This window comes from Amphibalanus amphitrite, unplaced genomic scaffold, assembly GCF_019059575.1.
Source record: "Amphibalanus amphitrite isolate SeventyFive unplaced genomic scaffold, NRLGWU_Aamphi_draft 001314F_arrow, whole genome shotgun sequence".
In the NCBI taxonomy this organism is placed as follows: Eukaryota; Metazoa; Arthropoda; class Thecostraca; order Balanomorpha; family Balanidae; genus Amphibalanus; species Amphibalanus amphitrite.
Genome location: NW_024882807.1, coordinates 25,193 through 41,626, shown reverse-complemented (window position 1 = coordinate 41,626; position 16,434 = coordinate 25,193). Strand labels below are relative to the sequence as shown.

Sequence of the window (16,434 nt, the reverse complement as noted above, 5' to 3'; positions counted from 1 at the left end):
GGGCATGCATTGAACCCCTCCCCCCTCTCACCACAATACGAGTAATATACACGATTAACGACGAAACTTGCTAGTTGAGGCTGATTGGTTCGTCCATATGCCATCTTCGCTGACCATTTGCATATACCGGCATTACATGTGTGATCTGCGGTATCTCACCTCTGACATTGAGGCGCCAGAGGCCCTCCGGCAGCTGCCCCCTCAGTAGCGGGAGGTCGGCGGCGGAGACTGATAGGTATCGCAGCCCACGGCACCTGGTGAGGGGCTCCAGGCTGCCGGCCGTGTGATCAGTAAAATCTGGAAAACACACAGACACACATACAGACAGGATCAGCCGACTGGGGTGTTGTAGCAGACGCCAATGCTGATGCACGATAAAATGGAAAAATACAATCACCCCGCATTTTGCAGACTTCTATCGGATCTCAATATAATGGCACAATTCTGCTTTTACCACCAAAATATGCAATGCGTTCAGTTAATGAAATCAGTTTTGTCGCAAACGGGAACAGCATCATTATTTGTATGTGGTATGACAGTTCATATTTATCGTGGGTTTCATAAATATGTCTGCCTCAATTTATATCAAGTGCACTAACTCCACTATTTCGAAAATATCATAATGTGACAGTGTTTAACGTTGTACTTACCTACCTGTCTCTACACGTACATCACTATTTACACGTGCAGTCATAACACCACACCGTTACTCGGTGACGGGCGACGGCCACTCACTGAGCCCGTATATCAGTGGCCTGTCCGTGCTGCCGCTGCTCACCGTATATCTCCAGTAATTCGACCGTCCGTCCCAGGTCAGCCAGGTGACTGATGGTGTCGGCAGCCACCCCCTGGAGCGACACTGACAGACCATTCCCGTACCCTCCCGGCCACCTCGGCTCCGTCACCTCCGGCCCTGTCAGACAGAGCTGTGTCAGCTGACAACAGTCGGACAGAGCTGCCGCCAGCTCCCCGGTGCACCACTGACACCAGAGTGTCAGACACTGACACAGTCAGCACTGAAACAGACGAGCGGCCGCACAACGATATTTAGCACCAGCAGTCATATGTAGAATGTGAATATGAACATAATATGTATATGCGATAAGTATATGCATAATACAGTAGTCTATGAAACTAATTATACTACTCTTATTGGTTGCACAATGTCTATAATCATCCCTCATTGGAAATAACTGCTCGAGTGCTTACTAATTGTAGCAATGCCCATGCATTCCCTGCTGGCCGCCTTCGATCGTGGCGCCACCTATACTCTGTATAACCGCCGCGCCAGGGCCGCGGCCAGTCAGTCTCGTCAGTCTGCTCAGACTCGTCGTCAGCGAGCTCTCTATTAGTCAGTCAGTGTCAGTTGTCGATCAGGCGTGCGTTCGACATCCGGAAAATGAGGGATAATTATCCGGGATCACCGGTAATAATTTGGTATTGCAAGGACTATCGATGCAATAAGTCATATTTTTATATTGCTTTTGCTTCAGTAATGGCTCTTTTACTCATTGGCATGTCCGTAGTGCACGGTGTCAGCCTAAAACACCGAATGATCCCGTTGATCCCGGAAAATTATCCCTGATTTTCCGGATGCCGAATTCGCACATACTAAATACGTTTGTTCGGAAATTTGCTGCTTGTGACAATGCAACTATCGCTAGTACCTCAACTTAAAAATCACCCCGTGACGTTACACTAATATTCCACGCATATGCCACAAGCATGGACACTATCGAAGGGCATGCATTGAACCCCTTCCCCCTCTCACCACAATACGAGACGAGTAATATACACGATTAACGATGAAACTTGCTAGTTGAGGCTGATCAGTTCGTCCATTTGCCGTCTCCCCTGTTTATTTGCATTACCGGCATTACATGTGTGATCTGAGGTATCACCTCTGACATTGAGGAGTATGAGGCCCTCCGGCAGCTGCCCCCTCAGTCGCGGAAGGTCGGCGGCGGTGACTGATAGGCATCGCAGCTCAGGGCACCTGGTGAGGGGCTCCAGGCTGCCGGCCGTGTGATCAGTACAGTCTGGAAAACACACAGACACACATACAGACAGAAACAGTTAGCTGTAATATATGTCGATATAGGACAAAACGAAAAAAACACCTAATAATTCTCATGGTTTTATGGACACAGTAGACAATGGTAAGACAGTACTATTATATGATACCTATATGCAATGTTAAGCAAATGCATTGAACTTCATTGAACAGTGCAACACAATTGTTATGAGTATGATCAACTAACTCTGAACGAATATGTCACTGAGTGAACAGTCCTCCACTTTGGAGCTCAATTGGCTTCATTATTTCGCAAAGCACATTGGCTATGTGTCACTTCTGTCTCCATTAGGTGCGACACCGGCACACCGTTACTCGATGTCCGCCATTCGCTGAGCTCGTATATCAGTGGCCTGTCCGTGCTGCCGCTGCTCACCGTATATCTCCAGTAGTGTGACCGTCCGTCCCAGGTCAGCCAGGTGACTGATGGTGTCAGCAGCCACCCCCTGGAGCGACACTGACAGACCACGAACCAACGGGTTCCATTCCGGCCACCTCGGCTCCGTCACGTCCGGCCCTGTCGGACAGAGCTGTGTCAGCTGACTGCAGTCGGACAGAGCTGCCGCCAGCCCCTGCTGCACCACTGACACCAGAGTGTCAGACACTGACACAGCCAGCACAGACATAGCCGAGCGGCCGCACATCAATTTTTAGGAACAGCAGTCATATGTAAAATGTAAATATGAACATAATAAGTAGATGCGATAAGTATATGCATAATACGTATACAGTAGGCTATGAAACTACCTATACGACTCTTATTGGTTGCACTACGTCTATAATCATCCCTCATTGGAAATAACTGCTCACTAATTGCAGCAATGCCTGCATTCCCGTCCTGAGGCCATTCTTATAAAGAAAAAGGACGGAGGGACGGAAGGAAAAAAAGAACTCAATGAATTAAACGATTCCGTCCTTATTGGTTATCATAAAGGTTCCGTCCCTCTACCCCTCCCCCTTCGTTGTTTTGCTAGGATGCGTTTTTCGTCTAAATGATCAAGAGCTTTAGTAAATGAAACAGGAATTATTTCCTGCAATATTTTCTTATAAATTTGGTCAAAAAGAATGCAATAAAACTAAGAAAATACTTTGTGATCGCCATATAGGTATAATAAAATGAGAACCTGCAATTATTTGGGATCATATTTGAATTTTTATGGGACCGGGGGCTGTTGTCTGCTACGATACATAGCCTTGGCGGCCTTGGCTACGATCGAGGCAGGGCACTAAAGATTAAGGATAATATAGATAGGCTAAGTATGTAATATGTTGTAGTGTTTCCTGCTAGGCTGAAACCAACCAAAGATTGTTATTGCGTATACATGTGGTAATGCCTATGTCTTACTCAGTGATAGGGTGTCTAATAAGCGGTAAGGGAACAACGCAGACACCCTGAGTTAGCGTGGCGGCTCGGGACAGGCGGTAGAGATAAAAAAGGAGGGGATACTGATAAGGCATCTTATCAGCTAGGGGACGACGCGGCGCGCGGCGAACGCGCGCGGCGGCTCGGGATGAAAGGGAGGGAGAGAGGGAAGGAGTAGGTAGAAAGAGAGACGGGGGCGCAGGTGTTGTTTTGACGAACTGACGCTAAAGAGGGGGGAGGGGGAGCGGGGGAAGAAATGGCCTGTGGATCTTCTCTGTGTGGGGACAGCGAGGACAGTCCAGCGAGAGCGCTTGAGCCTGGCGGAGTGTATACGAATTTCTCTGCGTGCAAACAAGAACTTTAAGTGCTAACGAGAAGTTGTAGTGCCACGTGACTCAGACCTCCAACCGTGATACCAGTCGAGGCGCCAAAGGACACAGGACACGAGCCAGGTGAGGGTGGAGCTACTGGGAGGCAGTTGCAAACAGTAAACACCTACCACTTACTGAATATTGTATCTCAAGGTGTCCAATCCTGCCTGTGTATGCCCGATAAACAACGATAGCTGCAGATCGATAAGGTGGCGGTCTATAGGCACTTGGTCTGCATGTCAAATTGACTAATTTTCGTGTGAAATAACTCCCGACCAGTGTCATACAGTTCACATATCGACTAGCATGCAGCCTGAAACACATTTCGCACAAGCTGCTCTCGCAACCAGCTAAATATCGTACCAATGCCGTAAAAAAGCGCTGCTGAAGAGCAGCGCTATTTCTGGTGCGTTATTTTTCACGAAGAACGCAAAGTCTTACGTCACCAGAGGCGTCTTTGTCTCTTTATGATACGGAAACGCGTCCTTTTGGGTGGGGGTAGCGTCAATCTGGCTTCGTTCTTTTAACAGGTTCCGTCTTTCGTCTTCGTCCTTTTATGATAACCAAATTCCGTCTAATCTCAGAAATGACGGAGCGTCCCTCCGTTTTTTTCTTTATAAGAATGGCCACTGGCCGCCTTCGATCGTGGCGCCACCTATACTCTGTATAACCGCCGCGCCAGGGCCGCGGCCAGTCAGTCTCGTCAGCTTGCTCAGACTCGTCGTCAGCGAGCTATCTATATAGTCAGTCAGTGCCAGTCGTCGATTAACCCTCGCCGGACCTATTGGTTTTCTACATACGCGCCGGCCGAGGGGGGGGGGAGCGGGTACGACCCCCACTCGCCGTTTCGCCCCTGGTGGAGCTAGCGCGTCGCAGAAAAAACGAGCGTGTGCGCCGTTACGAGACGCAGAGAATGGTACCCGATTTTAAGGTCCTAGGTCAACCGGTGACCTCTGAGGTCAGGTCAAGTGCCCCAAGGTACGGTTCAGTTTTTGGTGAATAACTTCGCAAAAAACGGCCGCAGAGCCGCGATTTTGGCAGCATCGTGTTTGCCTCGCTCAGGCGCGTCGAATGATATACTTTTTGTTCGGGTCAGGTCAACTTGGGGTTTTGACCTCAGGTCAAGGTCAGGTCAGCACCCTAAGGTCACGAAGTTGGTCGAAAGAGGTCATGTCGCATATCATTCGATTCGGCAGGTCTTCCTGAGTCCATTGGTGGCTTCCGCGACTCGCTAGCTCAATTTGATCAAGAGTTATTGACGAAAAACTAATATGAACTTGATGACGTCATAAATGACGTCGCACAAGGTCAACATTGCAAAATTGACGCATCTAACCTTGCAAGGAGTGCATCAAATCACGATTCTGTGTGCTTGAGGTAGTTGGAGATCGTTCCGGCGCCAGAATAGCAGTTTGAATTTTTTCCAATTGACTTATAATGGTGAGGTCACGAAAATGACCTGACCTCATATGACCTTTAGGAAAAATCCGAGATATAAAAGTTGTGAGACCCATAATGGATACTAGATCCTGCAAGTTTCATTTCCCTGTGACATCTCCTCTGGCAGTGAGGGCGTTGCGAAGTTGCGACATCTGAAGACCGTGCAGAGGTTCACTTATAACGTCATAGGTCAGTGACCTGACCTGACCCGAAAATGCGGTTGGTGTCAAAAGATCCGGCTTGGATCAAAGGTCAGGTATGCCAAGTTTCAGCGTTCTATCGCCAGCGTGTTCGGAGTTATCGCGAAAAAACCCTATGGAGGGGGGCCGCACCCGCCCCCCCCCCTCGGCCGGCGAGGGTTAACCCGCGACCTGGTGGGGGGGGGCTATTTTTTGCCCCCCCCCCCTCCAGACTTTTCGATATATCTCCAGAACCGCTGCGCCGATCGTCACCAAACTTTCAGTACCCTCCCGGACATCACTTTTACACATTGTGACCAAAAATTTTTCCAAAGGCTATGATAGGTTGGCCGGAAATGACGTCAGAGTGACGTCATGTTCTGCCGTTTTCGACCAAAAAAAGGGTTTCGCGGGAAGAGCTGTCAAGCCTATAGCTTTGCAAATACAGAAAAATGATAAAGACATAAAAGCTGTAGAATGAACAGGGCTACAAAACTGGTATCTCGGATTTTTGAAATTTTTGGATTTTGACCCCAAAAAATCAAAAAATATTTTAATGGATATAATAATCGAAAAATCCGAAAAAGTTTTTTGAATTTCGCAAAAACCGGAATATATGTGATAGTCCTTACCGCCTTCCATCCACATACCAAATTTGAGATTAATACCTCTTTTTTGGCTAAGTTATAGCGAAAAAAACTGTTCAAAATTGATGACATCAAATTTTCAAACTCAATTTTTAGCAATTCTAGACCCCGTAGCGCAAAACAAAGACCACCATTAGACTCCCCGTGACGAGCTGCATCGAATCAATACCCATTTTATGCAAAACTATCAACTTTAAAATTTGACCTTTTTTGGCCTGACCTTGACCTGACCTTGACCTGCACTTCACCAGAAAGTGACCTAAGCCGTACCTGATAGTCTTATAACCAACACCATTGAGTTGGAAATAAAAATTGGCCATAAAACATGCATCACACAACCTTAGTAAAGTTGGGCTCATGTGACCTGACCCGTGACGGCCGTGACCCTTGGAGACCTGACCTGTGACCTGACCTGGTATTGTCAGTGACCTCTAACAGCAACATATCTACTAGGCAACTGACGCCCTATCGCTGATTCTCGACAAAATGCGTTTTCCTCGGTGTTATAGCGCATTCCCTAGAGGACCCGTGAACGGTGAAACATTTCATCTTTGACCTGACCTGTGACGTCATCGGTGACCCCGAGGTCAATGAAATTTGGTTTCCTTCGACAAATTTGACAGGCCTTTCGAACGCCGTTTGAATTTTGCGGATCCGTCCAGTAGTTTCGGAGATACGAGGGGGGCAAAAAATAGCCCCCCCCCCACCAGGTCGCGTTATAAACAGACCCCACCAGGGCGCGGGTTAATGCTCAATACGTTTGTTCGGAAATTTGCTGCTTGTGACAATACAACTATTCCTAGTTCCTCAACTTTTAAATCACCCCGTGACGTTACACTAATATTCCACGCATATGCCACAAGCATGAACACTATCGAAGGGCATGCATTGAACCCCTTCCCCCTCTCACCACAATACGAGTAATATACACGATTAACGATGAAACTTGCTAGTTGAGGCTGATTGGTTCGTCCATTTGCCGTCTTCGCTGACCATTTGCATATACCGGCATTACATGTGTAATCTGCGTTATATCACCTCTGACATTGAGGAGCATGAGGCCCTCCGGCAGCTGCCCCCTCAGTCGCGGGAGGTCGGCGGCGGTGACTGATAGGTCCTGCAGCCCACGGCACCTGGTGAGGGGCTCCAGGCTGCCGGCCGTGTGATCAGTACAATCTGAAAAACACGCAGACACACATACAGACAGGATCAGTTAGCTGTAATACATGTCGATATATGACAAAACGAAAAAAACACCTGATAATTCACATGGTTTTATGGACACAGTAGACAATGGTAAAACAGTGCTATTATATGATATATGCAATCAGTTAAGCAAATGCATTGATATTTGAAATTGTTTAACGGACTTTCACTGGGTAGTGGGTAAAAGTTATTATTGGTCCCGGTACTCCGACTTGTATGGAAAAGTCTTCGATGGGGCACACATAGGTTTAAATTTTGTCTGTTTTAAACCTATGTGTGCCCCATCGAAGACTTTTCCATACAAGTCGGAGTACCGGGACCAATAATAACTTTTACCCACTACCCAGTGAAAGTCCGTTAAACAATTTCAAATAAGCATTTACCTGGGTATTAACTATTAAGACATGACTCTTCAGTCTCACTTAACAAATGCATTGAACTTCATTAAACAGTGCAACACAATTGTTATGAGTATGATCAACTAACTCTGAACGAATATGTCACTGAGTGAACAGTCCTCCATTTTTCAGCTCAATTGACTTCATTATTTCGCAAAGCATATTGGCTATGTATCACAGCTAGGTCTCCATGAGGCTCGACAACGGCAAACCGTTACTCGGTGTCCGCCATTCCCTGAGCTCGTATATCAGCGGCCTGTCCGTGCTGCCGCTGCTCACCGTATATCTCCAGTCGTCCGACCGTCCGTCCCAGGTCAGCTAGGCGACTGATGGTGCTGGCAGCCACCCCCTGGAGCGACACCGACAGACCACTCCCGTACCGTTCCGGCCACCTCGGCTCCGTCACCTTCAGCCCTGTCGGACAGAGCTGTGTCAGCTGACTGCAGTCGGACAGAGCTGCCGCCAGCTCCCCGCTGCACCACTGACACCAGAGTGTCAGACACTGACACAGCCAGCACTAACACATCCGAGCGGCTGCACAACGATATTTTTAGCAACAGCATACATACGTAAATATGCAAATATGAGCAACATAAGTATTACGATTTTTGCAAGGCACATTGGCCTAGGCACTGGGCAGCCAGTCATGGTATAGTAACGGATCAGGTTGGTAGACAACATAAATATATGGTTCGCAGTGGTTGCAATGAAACCATTTCAAATTACCATAATTGCTACAATAATATTTCATGCATGTACTTGATGCTCACACTATATGCAAATGCATGCATTGCATCACTCTAACAATACCATATAACACAAACAAGGCTGTAAGATGTTGGCTGAATTCGAACGGTTCGTCCATTTGCCGTCTGTCTCCCTGTTCATTTGTATATCCATGTGCATTGTCCATTATACCGGCATTACATGTATGATCCGTGGTATCTCACCTCTGACATTGAGGCGCCTGAGGCCCTCCGGCAGCTGCCCCCTCAGTCGCGGGAGGTCGGCGGCGGAGACTGACAGGCGTTTCACAGTCTCCCGTGAGCTCTGCAGCTCCGTCAGCTCGCTGTCACCGACTCCGGCCGGAAGGATAATAGTGTTTGGGCCCACCCTGATGATGGGACCACGAAGTTGACTTGGAATAGTAGTAATTTGTGCTGGAAAGGTGATTGAACCAATGTCAGACATTTGTCTAGGTCAAACATTGTACACTTACCTACAGGTGTAGAAAACAAAGAGTGAAAATTGTTTGTGGCTACAATGCTGTGATAATTCCGTGTCTGAGTAAATATGTACTTTATCAAAACGATGTGAATTGCATTAAGTACGGTGATTTTCCGTAACAGAATACTCAACGAATAAAATGATAATGGCTCTTTGACATATAAAACAAAAATCGCAATTAAATTAGTACATTATACCTATTCCGAACTATACATATTTTCATAATGTCAATTGATCAATCTGACAGCTTTTGAAACCTTCTCACATAGGTTCAGCTCTCATCTGTAGCTAATTATTTCAACTATGTATCGTGATTAATTTTGTAGCGTACATATTACGTCCAATACAGTATTACGTCCAATACAGGCCCAAATCATTGACCATCACCATTCACCACACGACTTTCATCTCATCCTACGGCTTACCATGGCTTATGGCTTCCGTCTCACCCAGGCATCGGTAGGATTGTGATTGCAGGATTGCAAAATCCTGATTGCATTCCTTTTTGGTGGATTGCACCTGGATTGGATTGCATCATACTTCCAATTTTTGCAATCCAATCCGGATTGTGTTTGATTAGTGCTTTGAAATGGTTTGTTGCGATTGAAAATTATGAGATCGGCTTCATCGGCTTAATGTACTTTGCTATCAAGGGCTTTACATCGAAACTTGAAATAATTTAAACGCTTTTAATCTAAACGCTCAAGATAATATACGTAATGTACTTTGCTATCAAGGGCTTTACATCGAAACTTGAAATAATTTAAACGCTTTTAATTTAAACGCTCAAAATGATATACGCTGATAAACTATAAAGTAAGGGCAAAACTACGTATTTGAGGGCGAGTTTTAAAAAATATTAAACACTGGTTGGGTAGAGGTTTAAATGTGGGGGTGTTTGAGGCAAAAACTATTTCCCATAAAATACATGTGCCTTAGATAGGAATTACTCGCAAGACTAGGTACTAAAAATGGGTGATTTGGGGATGAAGGCACGGCCCTATGCCCCCTTCCCTCCCCCAGATCCACTAGTGCACATAATAATACAACAGGATTGCAAAAAAGGATTGCGGAATTGATCACAATCCAAGTGAAAAAAGGGGATTGCGGGAAGGAATGCAGTCCACTTCGGCACTAGGAATGTGGATTGGGAATGCAATTCTTTCAAAAAGGATTTTACCGATGCCTGGTCTCACCTTAGGATGAGGCAGCATTACCTACAGTAGGTAGGTACATGTGTTTGATCCAGTAATTCTTGGTTTGATTTAGGCTTCAGAGTGTCAAGTATAAACTGTTTCTCCACATTATTTATGAACATTTGCTAGAAAAAATAGGCAGTACCTTAGAGCAAAAATCACAAGCTAGGAACGGTATTGCCGGCCTGTTTCTTCGTTCTTGGTGTCACCGTGTCGCACCCCTGCCCCGTTCAGGAGCGCCCGGCAGCGCCACCTGCACCTGACCAGTCCGGCAGCGTTTGGGGTCGCCGCGCATCGCCGACAATCAGCTGACGCGGCCGGCAGCGCGTCTCAAGGTCACTGGAGGTCAGCCGGGCCGCGGGCCGCCGGGGTGGCCGTGACGTCACAGCCAGCGAGCGCTGAGCGCCGGAACACCCACTGTTGGTTTATCACCTCCTAACCATTCCATTCATATATGAGTAACTTCAATCGCTGCTCACCATCTGTGACTAGTAGCGTAATCCGAGACCCCAGCTCCGTGGCCAGGTGGCTGATGGTGTCGGCAGACACCCCCTGGAGAGATACCGACAGACCACTTCCGTACCCTCCCGGCCACCTCGACTTCGTCACCTCCGGCCCTGTCGGACAGAGCTGTGTCAGCTGACTGCGGTCGGACGGAGCTGCTGCCGGGTCGGGAGGCGGCTGACACTGTGGTGTCAAACCCTGACACAGACGACACTGATAAAGCCAGGGTCGATCGGCACTGTTGGACAGTAATTGAACATTGTGCACAATGCATGCACTACGCTTATACATGCGTCAGTTAATTAATACAGTTCAGTACATACAGGTCATACAGGTTCAGTACATACAGGTCATATTCGTTTGCAATAGTATAAAGTAGGTATGTACAGCCCACCGCTAAAGTAATGTAGGGTTTTACCAATCTCAACGGTTGGCTTTGACTGGCGGTTGTTTAATGCGGAGTGATCGAAAAGAAGATGTCAATAGCTAAAGTTGCAGCTGCAAGGGTGACGATACATATAAGCTACATTTAAAGTTTCATTGTAGTCTGGCTAATCGTTCCTAAGCTTCAGAAGCAGAACAGTACCCATGACTGAAACCCCACATTACTTCTGCTGTGAACTGTACATACAATACAGTGGCTAATATTTGTGTAGCATGTAGGTAGCATGGCACACATATGTCCGCTGAACGTTTATCACTGAAACTGTTACTTTATGTACCATGTAAGTACCTACCACCATTCAGAAGTAATAGTACGCGTTTCCTCAACTATTTCTCACCGGCAACGTATAGCGTCCTGAGTGACGTCGGCAGCAGCCGCAGCCACCGCCCCGTTCCGAAGGACGGGACCCTGACGGTCAGCTCCTCCAAGCGGGGAAGACTCTGCAGGAGCGCCGTCAGCTGATCCTCGCCAAGGGCTGACGGAGCGTCGAACGTCGTCACGGTCCTTAGCGCCTCTCTCAGCACTGTGGCATCACTGTGTGCCGATGGCTGGGGCTCCGTCTGTACCGTGACGTCACTGTCTGCCAATGGCCGGGGCTCCATCTGCACCGTGAGGTCATGAAACGCTTTTGTAATTTTACTGAAAAGACAAGAAAAAGTACATACATCAAAATCAGTGGCGGATCTAGGATTTGAGTTTAGGGGGGGCAAACATTGCGCCGCCAGGCAAGTCGGCGAGAATTTCAAACGTCCAGTCTTAGGAACAAAAAAAACGAGCTACCCCTATTTTTCTCCTCGGATTTCGGATTTTTTTTTTGATTTTTTACATTTTTGTCAGTCCGGCCAAGCCAGGGCAGCGCAAAAAAAATGCAGCCACCCTGACTCCGGGAGATAGAGAATAGCTCACCGGCGCTATGGACGGTCCGTCCTCTACCTCCCGCATTACCTCGGCAAGACCTCGTCCGAAAGGTCCGCCCGCGCCGGTTCTCAAGGGCTTCTGTATCCGGAGACCGATAAGGGTCGCAGCAGCAGGTTCATGTGTAAATGCCCACGACCAAAGGCCACATCAGCGTACCTGCGATACTATACGCAGTCAGGGTTGCCACGTAGTTAAACGTATTAACAGTTGTTTCCGGTAATAGAAAATGAGATCAGTCGATTAAGAATCCCAACAAGAAATAGACGAAGAACAGCGCATTTGTTTTCGGTCCCGCATTTATTGATGCAATTACAATGAACATTCCTTAACTTTGGGACTAAACTTCGCGAGCTAGCAAAATCATACAATAAGTGTTACTTTCGAGAGGAGATAAACGATGCTTCTACAGACTAGATGACCACAGCGCAACAGCCAACGGAATCACACTGAACAGCGTTAAGTTCCCACAACATACTGAGCTTCTCCAACACCTCGCAAACCAAAAGCTCTGACTGAGCCTTTCTGTGTTTGTCCCCGTTAGATAACGGTATGGCTCATGAAAAAGCCGCGATTGGTTATCTTCTTTACGTTATTCCTCTCAGAAACCTATCTCGCTATTATATTATGCAAACACTTCTTATATACCCATGCAAACCCACCACTGTCCAACCGCTCACCAGTGTGGTGACCCCTGACCCCACTGGCGTCTGGCGGTCTGCTGTTGACGGTTTGTTTACTTGTTCAAGGTTTCAATAAATCGCGTTATTTTTTTTTTTTTTTGGTAGCAGTAGCAGTAGTAGCACTGCTGATGGATGATGGACTGATATTCATGGGGCGGAGGACTTTTTATCAGCTCACAACTTAATATCACGAATATGGCAACCTTCTTGTCCTCCATTTATTTCACATTTTCTTTTCAAACACCATATTTTTAGTATTCAAGTTGTAGTTTTTTAGGGGGGGGGGCAAAAAGATATGTTTGCCCAGAGGTTTTCCGTTTAGGGGGGGCAATTGCCCATTTTGCCCCAACGTAGATCCGCCACTGATCAAAATGCAAAAGAAGTTTACAACTTTAGTTGGCTCCTTTGATGATCCGATATGCATTTACATATTGTCGTCAGCAATAGTAGGTATGTTATCAAATCTATTCGGTTGTACATATAAAATCGTTCAGAGTTGATTTCATACGAATCTGAAGGATTTGATACGACCGACTAGATTTTGTGACACGAATTATGATGAAGACATGTAAATACCAGCGGGATATGATGCCCCGAACTGGCCAACTGTATACACCGGCTGTCGAAAACTGGAACAAAACGATCGAGACTAAACGGCTAACTTGCAGAAGATGGTACGAATTTAAGGCATGCGCCAGCCCGCGCCCGCTGTGCGCTGGTCTAGCCACCTGGTGGTAACATGTGTCACTAGTGTTAGGGTGACCTGCCGAGAGCGTGAGCGCCTCGAGTGACCGCCGGCTGAGCCGGCATTGTGTGTGTTGGCGCCGTGCTGTGCGCATCCGTCTGCTCGTCCGGCCGCAATAGAGTGTCTCGCTGAAGCTCGGGTGTCTACTACTGGTGTGGTGGCAGCGCCTTTGCCCACCTCTCCTAGTGCCACGCAAGACATTGCTTCTCCTCTGCAAGGATCAGCGAGCTTTGCTCAATCTGCATCGCCAGCGCTCTACGCACCGGACTTGGAGCCAAGATGGCGGGCGTTCGTGCCCCGAAGCAGTGGTCACTGACAAAGGACGAGTCAATTACGTCATTCGAGAGTTGGCGCCAAAACCTGCTCTATACCCTGTCGCTCGATAATATTTTCGCAAAGTTTCTCGAGCAGGGAGTCGTGTGGCAAAAGAAGACGGCTGACTGTCCGACACGTGGCTTCTCCGACGACAGCTCGAACGTCCCCGCCTCCAGCCGTCTCACCGCCGCTCAGAAGACAGTCCAGCTGTTGTTGTTGTTGTTGTTGTTGTTTGTTCCCTCCAGGTCGACCTCAGTCGACTGTAGCCTGACGGCTCTGCAGGGTCCTGAACGCGGCCGCCAGGGCCGCGACAACTCCGTCGCTCCGCACCTCTTCCCTGTTGGGTCTGATTGTCCCGGTGAGTCGCAGCCTGGCGCCCATCAGGGCCGGACACTCGACCAGGACGTGGTACGGAGTATCCGCCGTCTCTCTGCACAGGGGGCAGCGGGCACCCTGGCAGTCCACGTCTTCGCACTGCGGGCAGTGTCGCGACGGGTTCCGGCCGATTCGGTGGAGGTACTGGGCGGAGCCTGACCAGTGCCCCGCTCGCAACTGGTGCACATCCACCGCCGCTGCTCGATCCAGGTGTCTGACTGGTCCCGGCAGCTTCGCTCCCATGAGGCTGCGGTACCATCCGCGCGGCCAGTCGCTGACCCACTGGTCCCGCGCCGTCCTTGCCACCGCGCGGTACACCCTCATGGCGTCGACGGGGACTTCCTCTTGGTCCAGTGCTGAAGCTTGCTTCGCCAGCTCGTCCGCTCTCTCGTTCCCGGGCAGGCCGCAGTGGGAAGGTACCCGGTAGGTACACCTGCCGCGGGCCGACAGCTGTTGAAGCGCCGCCCAGATTTCTCCTCCTATGAGCGTTGTTTGGGTAGAGGGGCCACCCCGGAGTGCCGCCAGAGCTGACTGGGAGTCCGTGCATATCACGATCGGCTCAGGAGGGAGGGTTTGTCGGTCCAGCAGGAACTTCAGCGCTTCTCTGAGGGCTACCATTTCAGCACGGTAGCTGGAGCAGACGTTCCCCGCCGGCACCGTGAGTAGGTGCTGCTGGCCGTCCGGGTCCTCGATGAAAACGCCAGCGCCGCCGTTTGTCATGCCTCCCTCCACCGAGCCGTCGGACCAAACCGAAGTCGCGCACTGTGGCAGACTACCTAGGTGACAGGTCGTCTAGGTCGTTAGCCTCCTGGAGGAGCCGGCCTTCAGACGCCTGGCGTCACGGTGGGAGGTGGGGGCCGTCAGGCCCGCCGCGCCCGGCCTGCAGCCGGAACACGGTCACCAAACGGGCTCCAGCCGTGCCCTCTCCTCAGCGGCCTCCCGCCGCGCCACCTGTTGCTTCGCACCTCTTCCAGACAGTCCAGCTCGAGCTCATGTTAGGGCAGATTGCCAATTTTTGCCCGATCATCGCTCGCAACTCCATTGTGAAAAACTCCACGTCACTGCAGCAGATCTGGCAGTCAATCCGGCTTCACTTTGGATTCCAGTCATCAGGCTCTCATTTGCTTGATTTCACTGCAATTCAGCTGCAACCTGACGAACGACCGGAGGATCTGTTCCAGCGTCTTATGGCGTTCGCCGAGGATAATTTGCTGAAGTCCGACCATGACGTCACTCATCACGGCCTCCTACCGTCGTCGGATGAGGACATGTCGCCATCTCTGGAGAACTTCATCGTCCTACACTGGCTCTCGCTACTGCATCCGCGCCTTCCGGCCCTCGTCAAGCATTGTTACGGCCTGGAGCTGCGAACCCGTACCCTGGCATCTCTGAAGCCGGAAATCAGGCAGTCTATCGACTCTCTTCTCGCTGAGCTGCAGTCTGGAGAACACGCGCAAGTTTTGCGTTCTGCAATCGCCAGGTTCCAGCAAGTTCGCCCCCGCAGTCAGCTGGCTGGATCCGCCTCTGCGGGCCGGCCAACGGCCGTGCCCGCCGGCGGTCGGCCTGCGCCCGCTGCCGGCCGCTCCGCCCCTGCGCTCGGCGGCGGCCGGTCCGGTCCGACTGACCTGTCTGGGAGTGAGCGCCGCGGCGGCCGCGGCCACCGTTCCGTGCGTACATGTGCACTCTGCGTGGCGGCCGGTCGTCCAGGTGCCGACTCGCACTTTTTGAGTCGCTGCCGCTTCTTGCCCATCGAGGATCGTCGCTTCATGGCTGGCGTACGTCTCATCGCCGGATGCGACGACCTCTGTGAGGACTTGGACTCTGAGGGTGCATCTCGCCTCTCACAGACGGACTTTGATAACCAGGTATGTGTTGTCTCTAGTGATGAGGTAGATGCGTGCTCAGAGCTGATATGGGCAGTTGCACTAAACCCGAGTCTTCATCTACTGATGTGATTGACTACGGTCATGATTCAGCTGTCAATGAGGTCAATTAGTGTGTTCGTGACAATATCAATGATTCGTCCGATGTTCCCGCGCGTCGCATCCAGCCCGAGCCTTCGCCGTTTTTACCCGTGCACTGTGGGTCGGTCCCTCTCCGCCTGACTCTCGACTCGGGCGCGGAGATTAACTTGATTCGTGACACAGTAGCCGTTTTAGTCGGAGCCCCTATCTCAAAGACGACTCAGAATGCCTTTCAGGCTGATGGTCACTCTAAGCTCAACGTAATTGGAGAAACTACTCTGATATTGCATCGTGGCTCCCTTGAGATGACACTTCAGGCTCAGGTGGTTCAGGACCTTGACGTCGAGGTCCTTGCCGGCACTCCCTTTATGTCCCGAAACGATGTGT

General features: G+C 49.6%; 1 protein-coding gene across 1 annotated transcript; it reads right to left on the bottom strand.

Annotated features, from left to right (window-relative positions):
• Positions 1-330: 330 nt before the first annotated feature.
• LOC122372087 lies at positions 331-11,661 on the bottom strand. Its single transcript, XM_043348961.1, has 5 exons — positions 11,388-11,661; positions 10,581-10,718; positions 8,629-8,838; positions 880-913; positions 331-364 (listed from the first exon to the last, which is right to left on the bottom strand). Exons 1-5 carry the CDS (start codon positions 11,650-11,652, stop codon positions 331-333), a joined length of 681 nt encoding a protein of 226 aa, XP_043204896.1. The 5' UTR covers positions 11,653-11,661.
• Between the last annotated feature and the right edge of the window lie 4,773 nt (positions 11,662-16,434).

What these genes read in the sequence shown, in the direction of transcription:
- LOC122372087 (XM_043348961.1), bottom strand. Translation starts at nt 11,652, where the DNA reads ATGGAGCCCCGGCCATTGGCAGACAGTGACGTCACGGTACAGACGGAG. An exon ending in TACGCTACTAGTCACAGATG is followed by an intron (nt 8,839 to 10,580) that starts GTGAGCAGCGAT and finishes TCACCTTTCCAG; the next exon opens with CACAAATTACTACTATTCCA. An exon ending in GAGCCGAGGTGGCCGGGAGG is followed by an intron (nt 365 to 879) that starts GTACGGGAATGG and finishes ATCGTGCATCAG; the next exon opens with CATTGGCGTCTGCTACAACA.